The sequence below is a fragment of the Furipterus horrens genome, unplaced genomic scaffold (genome assembly GCF_987537825.1).
Source record: "Furipterus horrens unplaced genomic scaffold, mFurHor1.1.pri manual_scaffold_11, whole genome shotgun sequence".
In the NCBI taxonomy this organism is placed as follows: Eukaryota; Metazoa; Chordata; class Mammalia; order Chiroptera; family Furipteridae; genus Furipterus; species Furipterus horrens.
In genome coordinates this window covers 1,350,083-1,362,709 of record NW_028327181.1, presented here as the reverse complement: position 1 = coordinate 1,362,709, position 12,627 = coordinate 1,350,083, and the positions used below count along the sequence as shown (strand labels likewise).

The 12,627-nt window shown below is 60.8% G+C and overlaps 1 protein-coding gene across 1 annotated transcript in view; it reads left to right on the top strand.

The window, feature by feature from the left end:
• The first annotated feature begins 3,396 nt into the window (after window positions 1-3,396).
• Window positions 3,397-12,627, top strand: part of TMEM132C (transmembrane protein 132C) — a 68,203-nt gene continuing 58,972 nt past the window's right edge. The window contains exons 1-2 of the mRNA XM_090292369.1: window positions 3,397-3,621; window positions 10,805-11,012. Of these exons, the coding sequence (XP_090148495.1) occupies window positions 3,397-3,621; window positions 10,805-11,012 (433 nt within the window). The remainder of the gene's footprint in view (window positions 3,622-10,804; window positions 11,013-12,627) is intronic.

Below are 12,627 nucleotides of genomic sequence, written 5' to 3'. Positions count from 1 at the left end.
GGAGAGGGAGGGGGAGGGGAGGGGAGGGGAGGGGAGGGGGAGGGGAGGGGGAGGGGGAGAAATCCGGCATCACCGATGAAGTTGACATCCTGGCGCAGGGGCCCAGGACACATCCCCGCGTCCCTCCCACTATCTGTCTCCAGAGGCCAACATGGACTGAATTTGCCATTTGTTTTCGATGCCCATCTTTGAGCTTTTGGTGACGTGGGGATGTCCCCAGGCAGCGCAGTTTCTCAGCTTGTCCTGCCACGCAGGGTGGTGCGAGGCTTCTTTCTCCACTTGGCTCCGCTCACCCAGCGCGACGCTTCAGGCCAGAGGCCCCCCGGACGCCTTCGGGCGGAGCTCGGCTTTCGGTTCCCGAGTTTTACCCCATTCCACGCGGGGGCCAGGAGCTAGCGGCCAGTTCTTCGGTGACAGGCACGGAAGCTACTTCCAGGGTCTCATGATGGCACTTAATGATGCTCTAGCTTCTCAAGGAGGTCATTTCTGATGTTTTCTCAGTGCTTCCAAGAGATCTGAGCCCCGTCCGTTCTTTTGCTTCTGAAGGGCCGAGCGAGGTGATTTGTTCGGGGAAGGTCGTTCTCCGGGGACCTCTGCGGTGCTTTTTCTGGCGTGGGCAAAGCTGTTTCTGCGCCCGGCCCCGCCACTGTCATCTAGAAACATTAAGAGCTTGTCACTTCGCCGTCTTCCGCTCCAGAATTGTTAGGGCTCTTCATCGAATGAGTATGTTCCCTGTTTCCCTCTGTCTGCTCTGAGTTACAGCGTTGTTCTCGGAAGTGATAGGCCGTGTAATTCCACATGTCAAGGTCCTCAGCCCAGGCCCACGGGCACTGCCTCGCATTTCCCTGAAGGATTAAAAATAAAAGGCCGTCACTTTCTCAGCGGCCGCCCCCGGCAGCCCCTCCGCACACTGTCCACGTGACATTGAGGGGAGGCCCTGCGCCCTGCCTGCGGGGACGCGCTGGCCCCTGAGGACAGCCCTCCCTCCCTGACTGTCCCTTGGGGAAACCAGCAGGTGTGTCTGAGCCCTGGGGCGGGGGTCCCGTAAGCGTCTCCCTGCAGCCGACGGAAGGAATCGCCGGGGAGAATTCCCCAAAGCCTCTGCCCGTCGGGGACAGAGCCTTCTGATCAGCGAGCTGATGAACGTAGATCCTGTTCTTTCTTATTTTCCCTTCCTGAGATCTGCGTTTCCCTGTTTTCCCTTTTTTCGGCACAGAAGACGAGATCCGTCCCCAGGCCTTTGGATTTATTAACTGCTGCCGGAGCCGCTGCTCATGCTCTCGGGGGAAGGGGGGGGGGGAGGCCGGCTGGGCCTCTGCTCAGACCTAACCCGGCGCTGCGGCCTCTGGGTAATTCCCTCAATTTTGTGAAGATGTCGGCTGGCTTAAGTGATTAGCAGGAGATCCTTACGGGGGACTTAGATTAAGCGTTTAAGGATCTTCGCCGTCTCTCTGAGTGCCGCCCGTCCCCCGCCCCCGGACTGCCTGGCTTTTCCCATCTGGAAGGCAAGTGTAGGAAGGGTTTCCAGCCTCCTCTGCTTCTCTTCTGGGCCCTGTGTGAGGGTGTGACTGTGTTGGAAGGGGTCCTCTCCTTCTGAGCACAGGAGGCCAACCTCCCCTGTGGGCCTGTGGTCTCTGTTTGGCGGGGACACTTGCCAGGCACCCCCCAGAGCTCCCAGCCCTCAGGGGCAAAGGGGAGCTTCTCTGTTTCAGTGCCTCTGGGAGGCAGGGTGTCAGTCCAGTGGGCTGGAGGTCTGTCCCGTGCTTGGTCCAGTCTTGCCTTTGCCGGTTTATCCAGAGGAACCAGGAAGTTCAAAGCAGCGGGGAGGGGGGTCCCCTGGTTTTGTGTCACTGCCTGTCTAGAGCTGTGGTTGCGGGCAGCCTGCCCTTCCAGAGATGTGCCAGCCCTGCTCGGCTCAAGCTGGGGTCCCTTGTCCCCACCCATGTCGTGGGGGGCTGGGTGAGAGGCAGGTGGCCGCGTGCGGAGGGCAGTGGGTGCTCCTGACAGCCAGGCCTGCTCTGAGCGCTGTTTACTATCCTTCCGTAGAGGGGTCTTCATCCCATGCGCCCCACTTCCCTGGCCCCAAACCCCAACACTCTCAAAGCGGCTCAGGCAGCCTGGCTCCTGGTTCTCTGTGCATTGAAGAGGCAATTTTTTGGACGTGACCCCAAGCCCGGAGAGCAGGACAGGTGTCGGCAGGCAACTTCGGACCCCACCCCTGCAGGCCCCCCGGCCGGACGTCTGGGCGGAACTGTGTCCACACAGACATCCACGCAGAGGGCGGCTCCGGGCCCCGTCCTCTTCCTGCGGCTCCAATGCAGACGTGGCCGTGAAGACAAGTCTCTGTGCAGGCGGCTGGAAAGCAAGGATAATAATGCGCTTTGGCTCCTTCTCCGGCGCTGAGCGAGCTTTCCTGGACCTTCCACATTCGGGCAGGAGGCCAGCAGTGTCTTCAGGTGACTCTTGGCTGACACCCCTTGCCGCTGGTTCATTGATGGAGACGCTCTGTTGGGAATGCAGGGGCGCCCGGGCGGCCTCTGGAGTTTGGAAACCCAGGCAGTCCCTGTATCACCACGGGAACCTTCCGAACGATGACACTCATGGGGAGCGTGGGCTCGGTCTAGAACCAGCTCCTTTCTCTCGGCCGGAACAGCGTCTGGCCTGATTCTGCGGACCCGAGGGCAGGGCGGGGGAGGGGCCTCGCCACCCCGAGGCCCTGCAGCCTCTTCCAGGGCCCCTGAGCGGCGCGTGAGCTGCTGGCCTGTTACAGGATCCTGTTAGAAGGTGGACTTGGCGTCTCAGGAAAAGAGTCGCTGGTGATGTGACGTGTTAAAGAGCTCGTCAGGCCCAGCAGCTGCCCCCCGTTGGGACCCTGCTCCCCAGCCGCCTCTGACTTGGGGTACTGACGTGCCCGCGAAGGTGCCGCCCGGCGGGGCAGAGTTTTACGGCGTGGACGCCAGCCAAGGAGGCCGAGCTTCCTGACTCCCAGGAGAAGGCTTTTGTGGGTGAGCTGCAAGCCCACGGAAAACCGAGCCCGGGGGCCTCTGGTGGGGGCCCGCCAGCTCTCAGCCGAAGAGGAGGAAATGGAAAGGCTGTGGTTGACAGTCCGGAGACGGCCAGGACCCGCCCGCCTCGGGGTCGGGGAGACAACGTTTGTGGCTGAGCCGCCAAAGTCACACACACACACACACACACACACACACACTCACACACCCGCAGTCCCGGCGTCATTTCGTTCTGTAGGCGTGAGTCAGGCTGCCATTTTCTTCACTGACTCTAAGGGTTCACTCCCTGTTCTAAAAGCGAGTACAGTGCGTGGCTTTAATTAAAATCTGCCTTCTGCGAAAAGGCAAACGAGACAGTCTTCTCGGAGGGTCGCCGTGGTTTCCTGCTGCAATGGAACCCGGCGTGCGACCCCCACCCCAGCCACCTGCCCGCCCGGGGCCATCCTTGCGCCCCCTCCTTGTAGCGCCCTCTGACCGCGCCCCCACGCCCCTGCCACTGCTGCAGCGCCGTGAAGCTGCCTGTCCTCGGCCGCCCATCGTGACGACCACGTCCATGTCCACCTCGCAGGTGCGCCGGAGCTGGCCCCGCGGCTCAGAGGCCGCCGTCGACCACCAGGTCAGCCTGGAGCTCTCGCGTCCTGCGTCTCCCGGTCCGTGACTCACTCCTTTGACCGTGGCGGAGTGGCTTTGAAGGCTCTGCCAAATATTTTCTGTGCCTGTCTCAGGAGGGGAAGGGGACGCTCTGAGAAACGGGTGAAGCTGCAGAGCCAGCGAGGCGGCGGACCCCCCTCCCGGAGGTCGGGAAACCAGACGGCGATGAGGGGGGAGGACGTCTGAGTGCGGCTGCGTGTGCCCGGCACTGGGGAGAAAGTGTGAGTCAGCCGCTCCCGGACGTGCACGCATGGGCCACTGGGAAAATGACCCTGATTTGTGTGACTTCACTGAGACTCACTACCTGGGTGAGCAGGTGACGTTCTTCAAAGAACGGGGTGACCCCGGAACCAACTTGCACTGGCCGGGGGCTCCCGAATCTGGGGTGGCAGAGTGTCTTTTTGACCAGCACGCTCTGGGGGACGTTACAGAGAGCCTGGCCTCAGGCTGCCTTCCCACGGCCACAGGAGTGACTTCCCTGGTCACCAAAGCAGCACGTGCCTCTTGGAGTTACCGTTACCTTTTCTATACCTTGTACCAGATCATCCACGTACGCCCTTCATTTGTACCGTTCCTTCAAATAAAGAATTTGGTACCGAGAGAGAGAGAGAGAGAAAAGAGAGAGAGAGAGAGAGAGAGGGGACCAAATGTGAAACAAGCCCCGTGACATCGGACAGTGGCGGTCAGGCAGAGGGTGGCCGTGGTTTGTCCGAGGTGGAGACAGGGGGGTCCCCCAGGGGTCACCAGCTGTGCTCCTGTCTCAGGTCTGTCCCTTGCATGACTGTCTGGTCACGGACAAGTTCTTACGTCTCTTCGTCCCATCTGCAAAGCGGGATGATCACGGTTCCCCCAGTGCGGGGTTAAGAATTAGGAAGATTTCACATCCTTCAGATGGATACCATAGGAAATGAAATTACGATCTCAAAGAGGTGTCTGGATGCCCGCCCTCCTCAGTGTTCACAGCAGCATTATTCGCTGTAGCCAAGAAACGGAAACCACCCCGATGACCACGGGTGGGTCGTGGAGGAAGAAGAGGGGGCGCGTCTGTACAGGGGAATCTCACCCGGCCGGGCGCCGCCACACGGGTGAGCCTAGAGGGCGTCCTTCTCGGTGAAGAAGGCCAGAGACCAGCAGCACATGCCGCACGCGTGTGCGGAACCTAAAAACAGTGGACTCATAGAAACAGCGAGTGGAAGCGGGTCGTGGGGTCTGGCGTGGGGGCACACGGGGAGACGCTGGCCGAAGGGCACCGGCTTCCGGTTTTAAGTCCTGGGCACGTCCTGGGCCGCGCGGGACCAGAGTTGACGGCAGTGTGCGCTCTCCTTGAACCTTGCCCCCAAAGAATGATGTGAGGTGACGGACGTGCTGACAGCCGCATTGCTGGGACCACGTCACAGTATCGGCGTGAATCCGAGACTCATGTCATTCTCCTCGAACTTCCCTGGGGCCCTGTGTGGCTCCCGTCTCGGGAAAGCTGGGGAAGGACGAATGAGGGGGATCGGGGCGCCCACGTGTGTGAACACGTGGCTGGCGTATGTGACTTCTCCCTGAAACCGCTCCCTGTTGCCGCTGCCGCTCTCATTACTTACGATTATCCAGTTCCTGGTATTGATCCACCAACACAGAGTCTTTGCTGGTAATTGGTAAGGGACTCGGCTCATTTAAAGATCATCCTTCAGTTCTTGGCCAACCAAACCCGCACTTCTCAGTTTTCTTTTCTTAGACTCTGGCCTTGGCTGACGTCTGCAGCCGAGGGCGTCTGGGCTCGCGGGGGGCTGGCTGGTGGGTTTGGGGCCCGAGCGGACAGGGACTGGGATCTCCCTTGAGCTCACACCAACTAAGATGCAAATCTCCGAGGACGGCTGCTCTCCCTGCCCCCACGCCGCCCCCCAGCCCAGCTCCAAATGGTGTCTGAGTTCCGTTTTTACAAGGGGCCTTTAAAAGCTCCGGGGCCCCTTGCAAAGCCCCGGCCCTCTTTGTGCAGATGGGGACGGAGGTGGCCAGGCGCCCCGGCCAGGCTGTGATTTATACGCGATGGCTTGTCACCCGGTGAAAGGGAAGGGCCACTTTTTCATTTGGATCAAATGTGAGGTTTGAAAGCCTCCCACTGCTGCAGACTCAGCTGGGCCCGCGGGCCCGCATGAAATACATTGCCCGCTTTGTTGCCCGGGCGAGGCGGTGGCTGGGAAGGCGCCCCAAATCCCAGGCCCACAGAGACCAGACGTGCGCTGCAGGACCGGGCAGGGCTCCCGCCGCCCTCCCCGCACTGGGAGCAGAGGGCGCTCTCCGTGGCCGGCCGGCTGTCCCGACAGGCTCGCCGCTCTCCTCCTGGGTGTGCTCCCAGCCGGGCGGCCCCCGGGGAGCGCCTCGGAGGAACGCAGCTGCGGGGGGCAGGCTGTCATCGCTGCCTCCAGGGTGGGAGGGTGCCCAGGGCCAGCGGCGTTGCTTCCCTCCCCCGGCCTGCAGGACGGGGTTTCAAAAACAGGTGCCAGTATATCACCAGAACATGCGGTCACCCTCGGTGACATTCCAGCTTCCCAGCTGGCCGGGGTTTCCTGGGTCTCCACCGATGGGCCAACCTCGTGGCGAACAGACTCCGTTGGCGAAGTTTGAGCTGCTGGGGGGGACTGTTCCGGCCGGCGACCACAGCGCGGGGGAGATTCTGGGAGAGTCCTGGGGTGCCCCTCCCTCTGGATCCCAGAATCCCCATCTGTGAAGTTGGCCGACCACACTAGACGCGTGCTAAGACCCTCCCCCGGCTTCGTTCCTTCACTGGACATGCATTTATTCAGCGCCCGTGCTGTGCCGGACGGGGACGCTGGTCTGGAATGAGAAAGGCAAGCCCCGCGTGGCGTTTCTGCAATGGAGACAGAACGCAGGGGCATTCGTAAGTGGCCCAGGGGAGGGTGGAGAAGTGGCAACAGAGGGAAGGAAGCCCGGGGTGATGGGGCAGAGAGCACCCGGGGAGGGGACGCATCGAACGCTCCAGAAACAGCCGCGCCGGCGACGTGACCTCTGAGCTACGGCCACCAGGAAACCACGCAGCCAGTCACGGGAAGGGTGTTCTCGACGGAAACACAGGATGTGCAAAAGCCCTGAGGCAGGCGGGGAAAGAAATCCATGTGCCACGCAGAACGGTGGCCAGCGTGACCGGGACAGGAGCCGGAGTCGGGGTGCAGGCGTGTCCACACCTTCCCGCATCGGCAATCGGACGCTTCCCTTTGGAGCAGTGAACACGGGACACGCTGAAGGCGCTGGCACGTGGCACGGGCGTGGCCAGGGACTGCCCCTGGATCGGACCACCTCCCAGCAAGGGCGACAGGTGCCCAGCCTGGTCCAAAAGCAGCATCTTTGCAGAAGGAGCCGTTGACTGCGTCGCTGGCAGGGCTGAAGGGGACACCGTGTTCTCGTTTGGGCCGAAGCGTGTTGGTGTGTGGAAATTGCTGCTTGGCCTGCGTACGGCTTATTCCCATCCTTTTTTTGTGGGCCGCCCTGGATTTTCTGCAGGGAGCTGTCCCTCCCTTACCTGTCTGTCAGTGAAACTCCCACGCCGCTGACTTAGCCTTGGCTCTCGGGAAGTCAGGGGACCCACGCCTGCCTGTCGAAGCTTCATCTCCCCGGCCAAAGGCACTGGTCCAGAGATGCGCACGTGACACGGACTGGCCCATTCAGAGCCCGCGAGTCTCCTCCCGCGTCTCCACTGGCTCCGTGGAAGGAGGGGCGCGACCGTCCCACCGGGAATGCCCAGGCGATGGGCTGTAAGGCCCAGTGGCCGGCATCTTGTCCTCCCGTTTGAACAGCCTTACCGAAGTACCATGTACGGCCTCTGAAATGCACTCGGTTAAGTGTGCCGTTCAGGGCTTTAGTAGCTCTGTGTGTGCTCACGGGCATGTGCATGCGTACATCTGTGAGCGCTGGCTACCTTGTCTGCTTCACACGACGAGCATCTTCCCTTCCATCGAAACTGTAGATGACGCTGCAGAGGGAGAGGGCGAGGGCGAGACCGCGCCAGAGAGGAGCGCCGCCCCAGGAGGAGAGGAGCCCGAGCGGGAGAAGAGAGGCTACGCTCGCTGGGGCCAGAAGCCGAGTGTGATGCGCACGGGCGGTTATTCCCGCAGAGTCGGTCCCGGTCCCTGCGCCTGCGCACAGTAAACATCTGAATGCCCATTTATTAATTTCTTATACTCTGTCTCGCTCAAAAAAAAAAGGCTTCCAAAGATGCTGACGAGACAGGAAGATTAAATAAGTTAAAATAAGAAAAATGAAGCGGGGGGACGGCAGGCTGGGAAGGAAGCGGGACGGAAAAGCTTCGTAAACAAAATGCTAACGTGAAGACGAGCGCCCGGCTCCTGCAGACGGACGGCAGCTGAACCCCAGGCTTCGCCATCGCCGGCACGAAGGGGAGGGGCTGCCTTCCTAAGACACGGCGTTTATGCGTTTACTCAGCCGCCGCCGAATTTCTCTCTCAAGCCGCCCACGCCCCAGCGGGGTTCACTAAAAGCCATTTTATAGGGGTCAGCGTGTCACATGAGTAAGGAGGTGACAGTGACAAGGCACTTAAAGGCGTGGGCGGGGGGTGCATCCATGTGCACACACGTGTGAGCATGTGTGTATGTGTGCACACGTGTGCATGCATGTGTGCTCCAGGGGAGGCGATGGACAGCTTTGAGGCATGGCACTCCGATGTGGCCAGGGGAGACCGCGATGGCCATCGGGTCTGGCGTGTAGGGACCCAGGGGGAGATGCAGAGGGTGAGTTCGCAGAACGAGACAAAGGCCGGACCGTGCTGGGCCTCGGCGGCCGTGGGAAGAGATTTGGGTTTTGTCCAGGGTTGGAAGCTGGGGTTTGCTGGCTTTTTGTTTTTTTTTCCTTCTGCTTTTCGTTTTCCCTTTGGAGAAAGCTTCAGATGATCGCGATGACTTTGCAGCTGTTAATCATCAGGAAGCTGTAATCACTAAGAGAATGTTTGAAATCACCAGTTAAGGATTTTTAGAAGGAAGCGAACCAAAGAAATACTGCCGCCGTCTGCCCTAATTATTTCCTGGGCTCCGAGTAACCAGGTGCGTTGAAGAAGAGACTTTTTTTTTTCCTTCTGATTTATGAAGGTCTCAGGGTCCACATTTTGAAACTGCTGATAGAATGTGTTTTCTGGAACCTGAAACTTTCCTGCTTGGCTCTCACAATGAAACGTCTTTCATTGTTCACTCAAGACCTCGACAGGGGAAGAAAAAGGCCTTCAGAACATCTCTTATGGTAAAATATTGACTTAAGTAGCCAAAGAATCATGGGGTACTTGTTACGATAAAAGGGGAACGAAGGGCCATGCACTTACAGGACTGAGGGACTGAGAGAGTCATGAACTTGGAGCATCAGAATAGCAGGTTCGATTCCCGGCCAGGGTGCGTATGGAAGGCAAGCGATCGATGTCTTTCTCCCCTTCTCCTTCCCTTCCCTTCTCTGTGAAAGCAGGAAGCATGTCCTTGGGTGACAGTTAAAAAAAAAAAAAGCGCCTGATCCTCTTCTCCGTCTGGCAGTTCCAGGTACGCGGACAGCGCTGAGCGCTAATGTCCCCAGAGCTGCCCGTGCCCTGTGACGTCCGGAGCTGGGCTCGCTGCACCAGACGCTTGGACAAGGCGGCCAGCCGCCTGAGCCGGCCGAGCAGGACTCCAGGCTGGTTACGGGGCCTGTGAGAAGCGTCCCTGGGGAGTCGAGAAGGCACAGAGTGTGTGTGTGTGTTTTTAAAGCATGAGGTCAACTACTCACCCACAGCTCCTTCACCCGGCGCGGACACCAAGACTTACGGGAACAAACGTGTAATGCCGCTCACAGTGCGTGACGGGGAGATCCGCACTCCCGGGCACGCTCGGGGGTCTCGGCCGCTGTCCTCGCGGCGGAGGGGTCGTCAGAGCAACGTGGGTGCCTCCAGGGACGCGGACCCAGTCAGGAGGCACAAAGGCGGCTGGTTCTCCTGTGCCCGGGGCAGCGGGGCGGCCGGGAGGGGCTGCGGGGGGCCCGTCCTGGGGGTCCCGTGTCACGTGCCCAACATCGCGCATGCTCTGCGCTTTGCTTATTTCTTTCCTTCTTTTTAAATTTATTTCATTTTTAGAGAGGGGGGAAGGGAGGGAGAAAGAGAGGGAGAGAAACATCCGTGTGTGGTTGCCTCTCACATGCCCCCATTTGGGGACCTGGCCTGCAACCCAGGCCTGTGCCCTGACCAGGAATCGAACTGGCGACCCTTTGGTTACAGGGCGATGCCCAACCTGCTGAGCCACACCAGCCAGGGCTCTGCTTGTTTATTTTCTTGCCACCTTCTCCCCACAGAAGTGGCCCCCAGAGGGCAGAGCCCGTCTCTGGGTTCCGCTGTCCTGGCTGCAGTGCCCAGCACCACGCGGGGCACATGGCACGGGCCGCGGGGCAGCTCACAGGTGTGTGTGCGCGTTGGAGCATCTACGGAAGGGTGAGCTCGCCCTCCTTCTCTCGTTTCCTGGCTGACTTCTCCTGCAGAAGGTCCATAAAGCCTGGGGCATCGCTCATGCCCCGTAGGGACATGGATGTTAACTAACGTAGCAACCTGTGTGATGGAAACTTCCCACCTTTTACAAGGCAGAGAGCCTGGTGAGAAGTGCGGCCGAGTCTCCTTATCCTTCGTGGTCACAGTAATTACGTTCTCCGCCGTCCTGTGAACCCTGCAGCGGCAAACACCGAACGGTCCCTCCAAGGGAAAAGCCAGGCCGGGCCTCTCCGAGCCTCTGCGACAAGGTTTCCATCGGCCGACCAACGCAGACCCGGATTCTCTGTGCGCTTCTGCTTAAGGACCCGGTTTGCTGGGTAGTGTTGATTCACGAACTCCGCGCAGCGCTGCGACTGAGGCCCGGGGACGCTCAGCCGACGGGCCTGTTTCTCCCGTCCCCCTCGGGACAGCGCCTCCGCCCTGGGCCACGTTCAGCAGAAAACCACTGACCAACAGCGGGAGCCGGGGCCACACATCAGCCGAGCAAAGGACACCTGTTTACATGCAGCCTGGGAGCCGGAACAAGGAGATGAGGTGTCACCGTGTGTGACCTCAGCTGGGACCGCGCGGGCCACTCCAAGCCTTCTCCGCTCAGCCCGTCCGCGCAGGACCGTGAAGGCACCGTTGGGGTCCTTAGACTGGACCCACGGACCTCGGCGAGCAGCGGGGCTCGCACGCCCGGACCCCGCGGGTGGTGAGGGCCGGCGGTGGACCGTCCAGCCCCGCGGAGGGGGCGACCCTGTCCCACGCTGTGGACGCCTCCCCAGCAAAGAGCCTCAGAATGCTGTTTGGTCCCCCCAGCACCCCCACCCCCACCCACTGTGGGGGCACCAAAGACTGGCTGGGTGAGGGGACATCACCTACCTCTACTCCCCAGGGATGTCCACCCACCTCGCCCCCCCCCACAGCACCCCCAAGACCCCCTCCCAGCAGGATGGGGTGCACCCAGCTCCTCAGAGCTGTGCTGTTCCCGTTCCCCGTCCCCAGCCCTGGCTCAGGCCACAGCCTCTGACCCTGACTGTCCCTAGGGGAATCTGGGCGCCTGCAGAGTGGCCTGTTTGCCTCTCAGCCTCCCCCCCGCCCCATGCAGGATGGGCCCCCCCGGCCCCAGGAGCGCTGTCTCTTTTCCGGCACAGAATTGACACGTGATGTTCATTTCGGGTGTGCGGCGGAGCGATTGGATATTTTTATCTGTTGCAGACCCATCCCCACAGTATCTAGTTAACAGCCCTCACTGCACAGAGTTAGTGTTTTTTCTCCTGAAGCAATTGGCCACCTGCTGTCGGCACGCAGGCCCGCCTGGTCTTGCCCCCAGATCCAATTTTCTCAAAAGACACTAAGAATCCAAATGCATGTGTGTTCCCTCTAATTCCCAAGAACTGGGACCCCTCCCCCTCCCCGCCCCCGCCACTCGGGCCCTTGGAGGTCCGGTCCGAGAGGCCCCTGCTGCAGAGGCTCCCTCGTGGCTCGACCCGCCTCTCGGGGGGGTGACGCCCACGCCGCTGGTGCAGAGCCAGGTCTGGGGCGTCCCCAGGGCCTCATTATTGCTGCCCCCAAGGCTGCTTGGAGGGCCGCCCTGGAAGGAGGCTTAATGGTCCTGCCACAGCCTGCGCCCCCCCCCCCCGCTTCTGTTTCCTGCTGCTCCCCTGCCCCGGTGTGAGGCGGTGACGAGGACTAGCTTGTTTCCACTTCTTAATAGAGTGTCGCCTTCCCACGTAGCCTGAGGAGAGCAGTGGCAGCTGCCTAAACACGTACCCGGCAGTGAATTCGCAGGAGGCGGCTCTAAATAAGTCCGCGCAGGCAGGCGGCCAGCGGATGTGACAAGGGGGTGCTGTCAGGTGCAGAGGCTACCTGCGCCGGCGCCCGGGGTCCCTGGGAGGGACGGAGGCCGGAGAGGCCGGCAGGATGTGCAAATTAGTTCAGGGCCCTCAGGGAACGGAACGGGGCGCCGGCGATCCAGGGGGCGCGTGCGCGTCTACTTGGCTCGTTCATTCATTCATTCATTCCACAAACTCGTGCGGAGCGCTCCCATCTTCCAGATGCCGGCCTTGACATTGGAGAGAGGGGACTTTCTCCCCTGGGTTTCCCAGTCTCACGGGGGGAGACAGACATGTCAGCAAAGAAGCAGCAGATAAGCAGCGATCCTTCGGGGTGGAGGGAGAACAGCGGAGAAGATCGCGACGCGGGGCGAGCTGGGGGAGACCGATGCCGGGGCTCCGCTGGAGTCCGACCGTCCCGTGGCCGCCCCGGGTCTGAAGTCGCTGCTGCCATTTGAAGTAGCTGCGTCCTGCCCTCCTGATTGGGTTCTCAGGTTCCGGAACAAACAGGGTGTTCTCCAAGTGGGGTCCCTGACCAGCAGCATCACCTGAGAGCTTGTTAGAAATACACATTCCCGCCATGCCCCCCCACAATGACTCACCCTCCGGGGGACCCCGTGCACGTGTGCCAGATATGTATGTA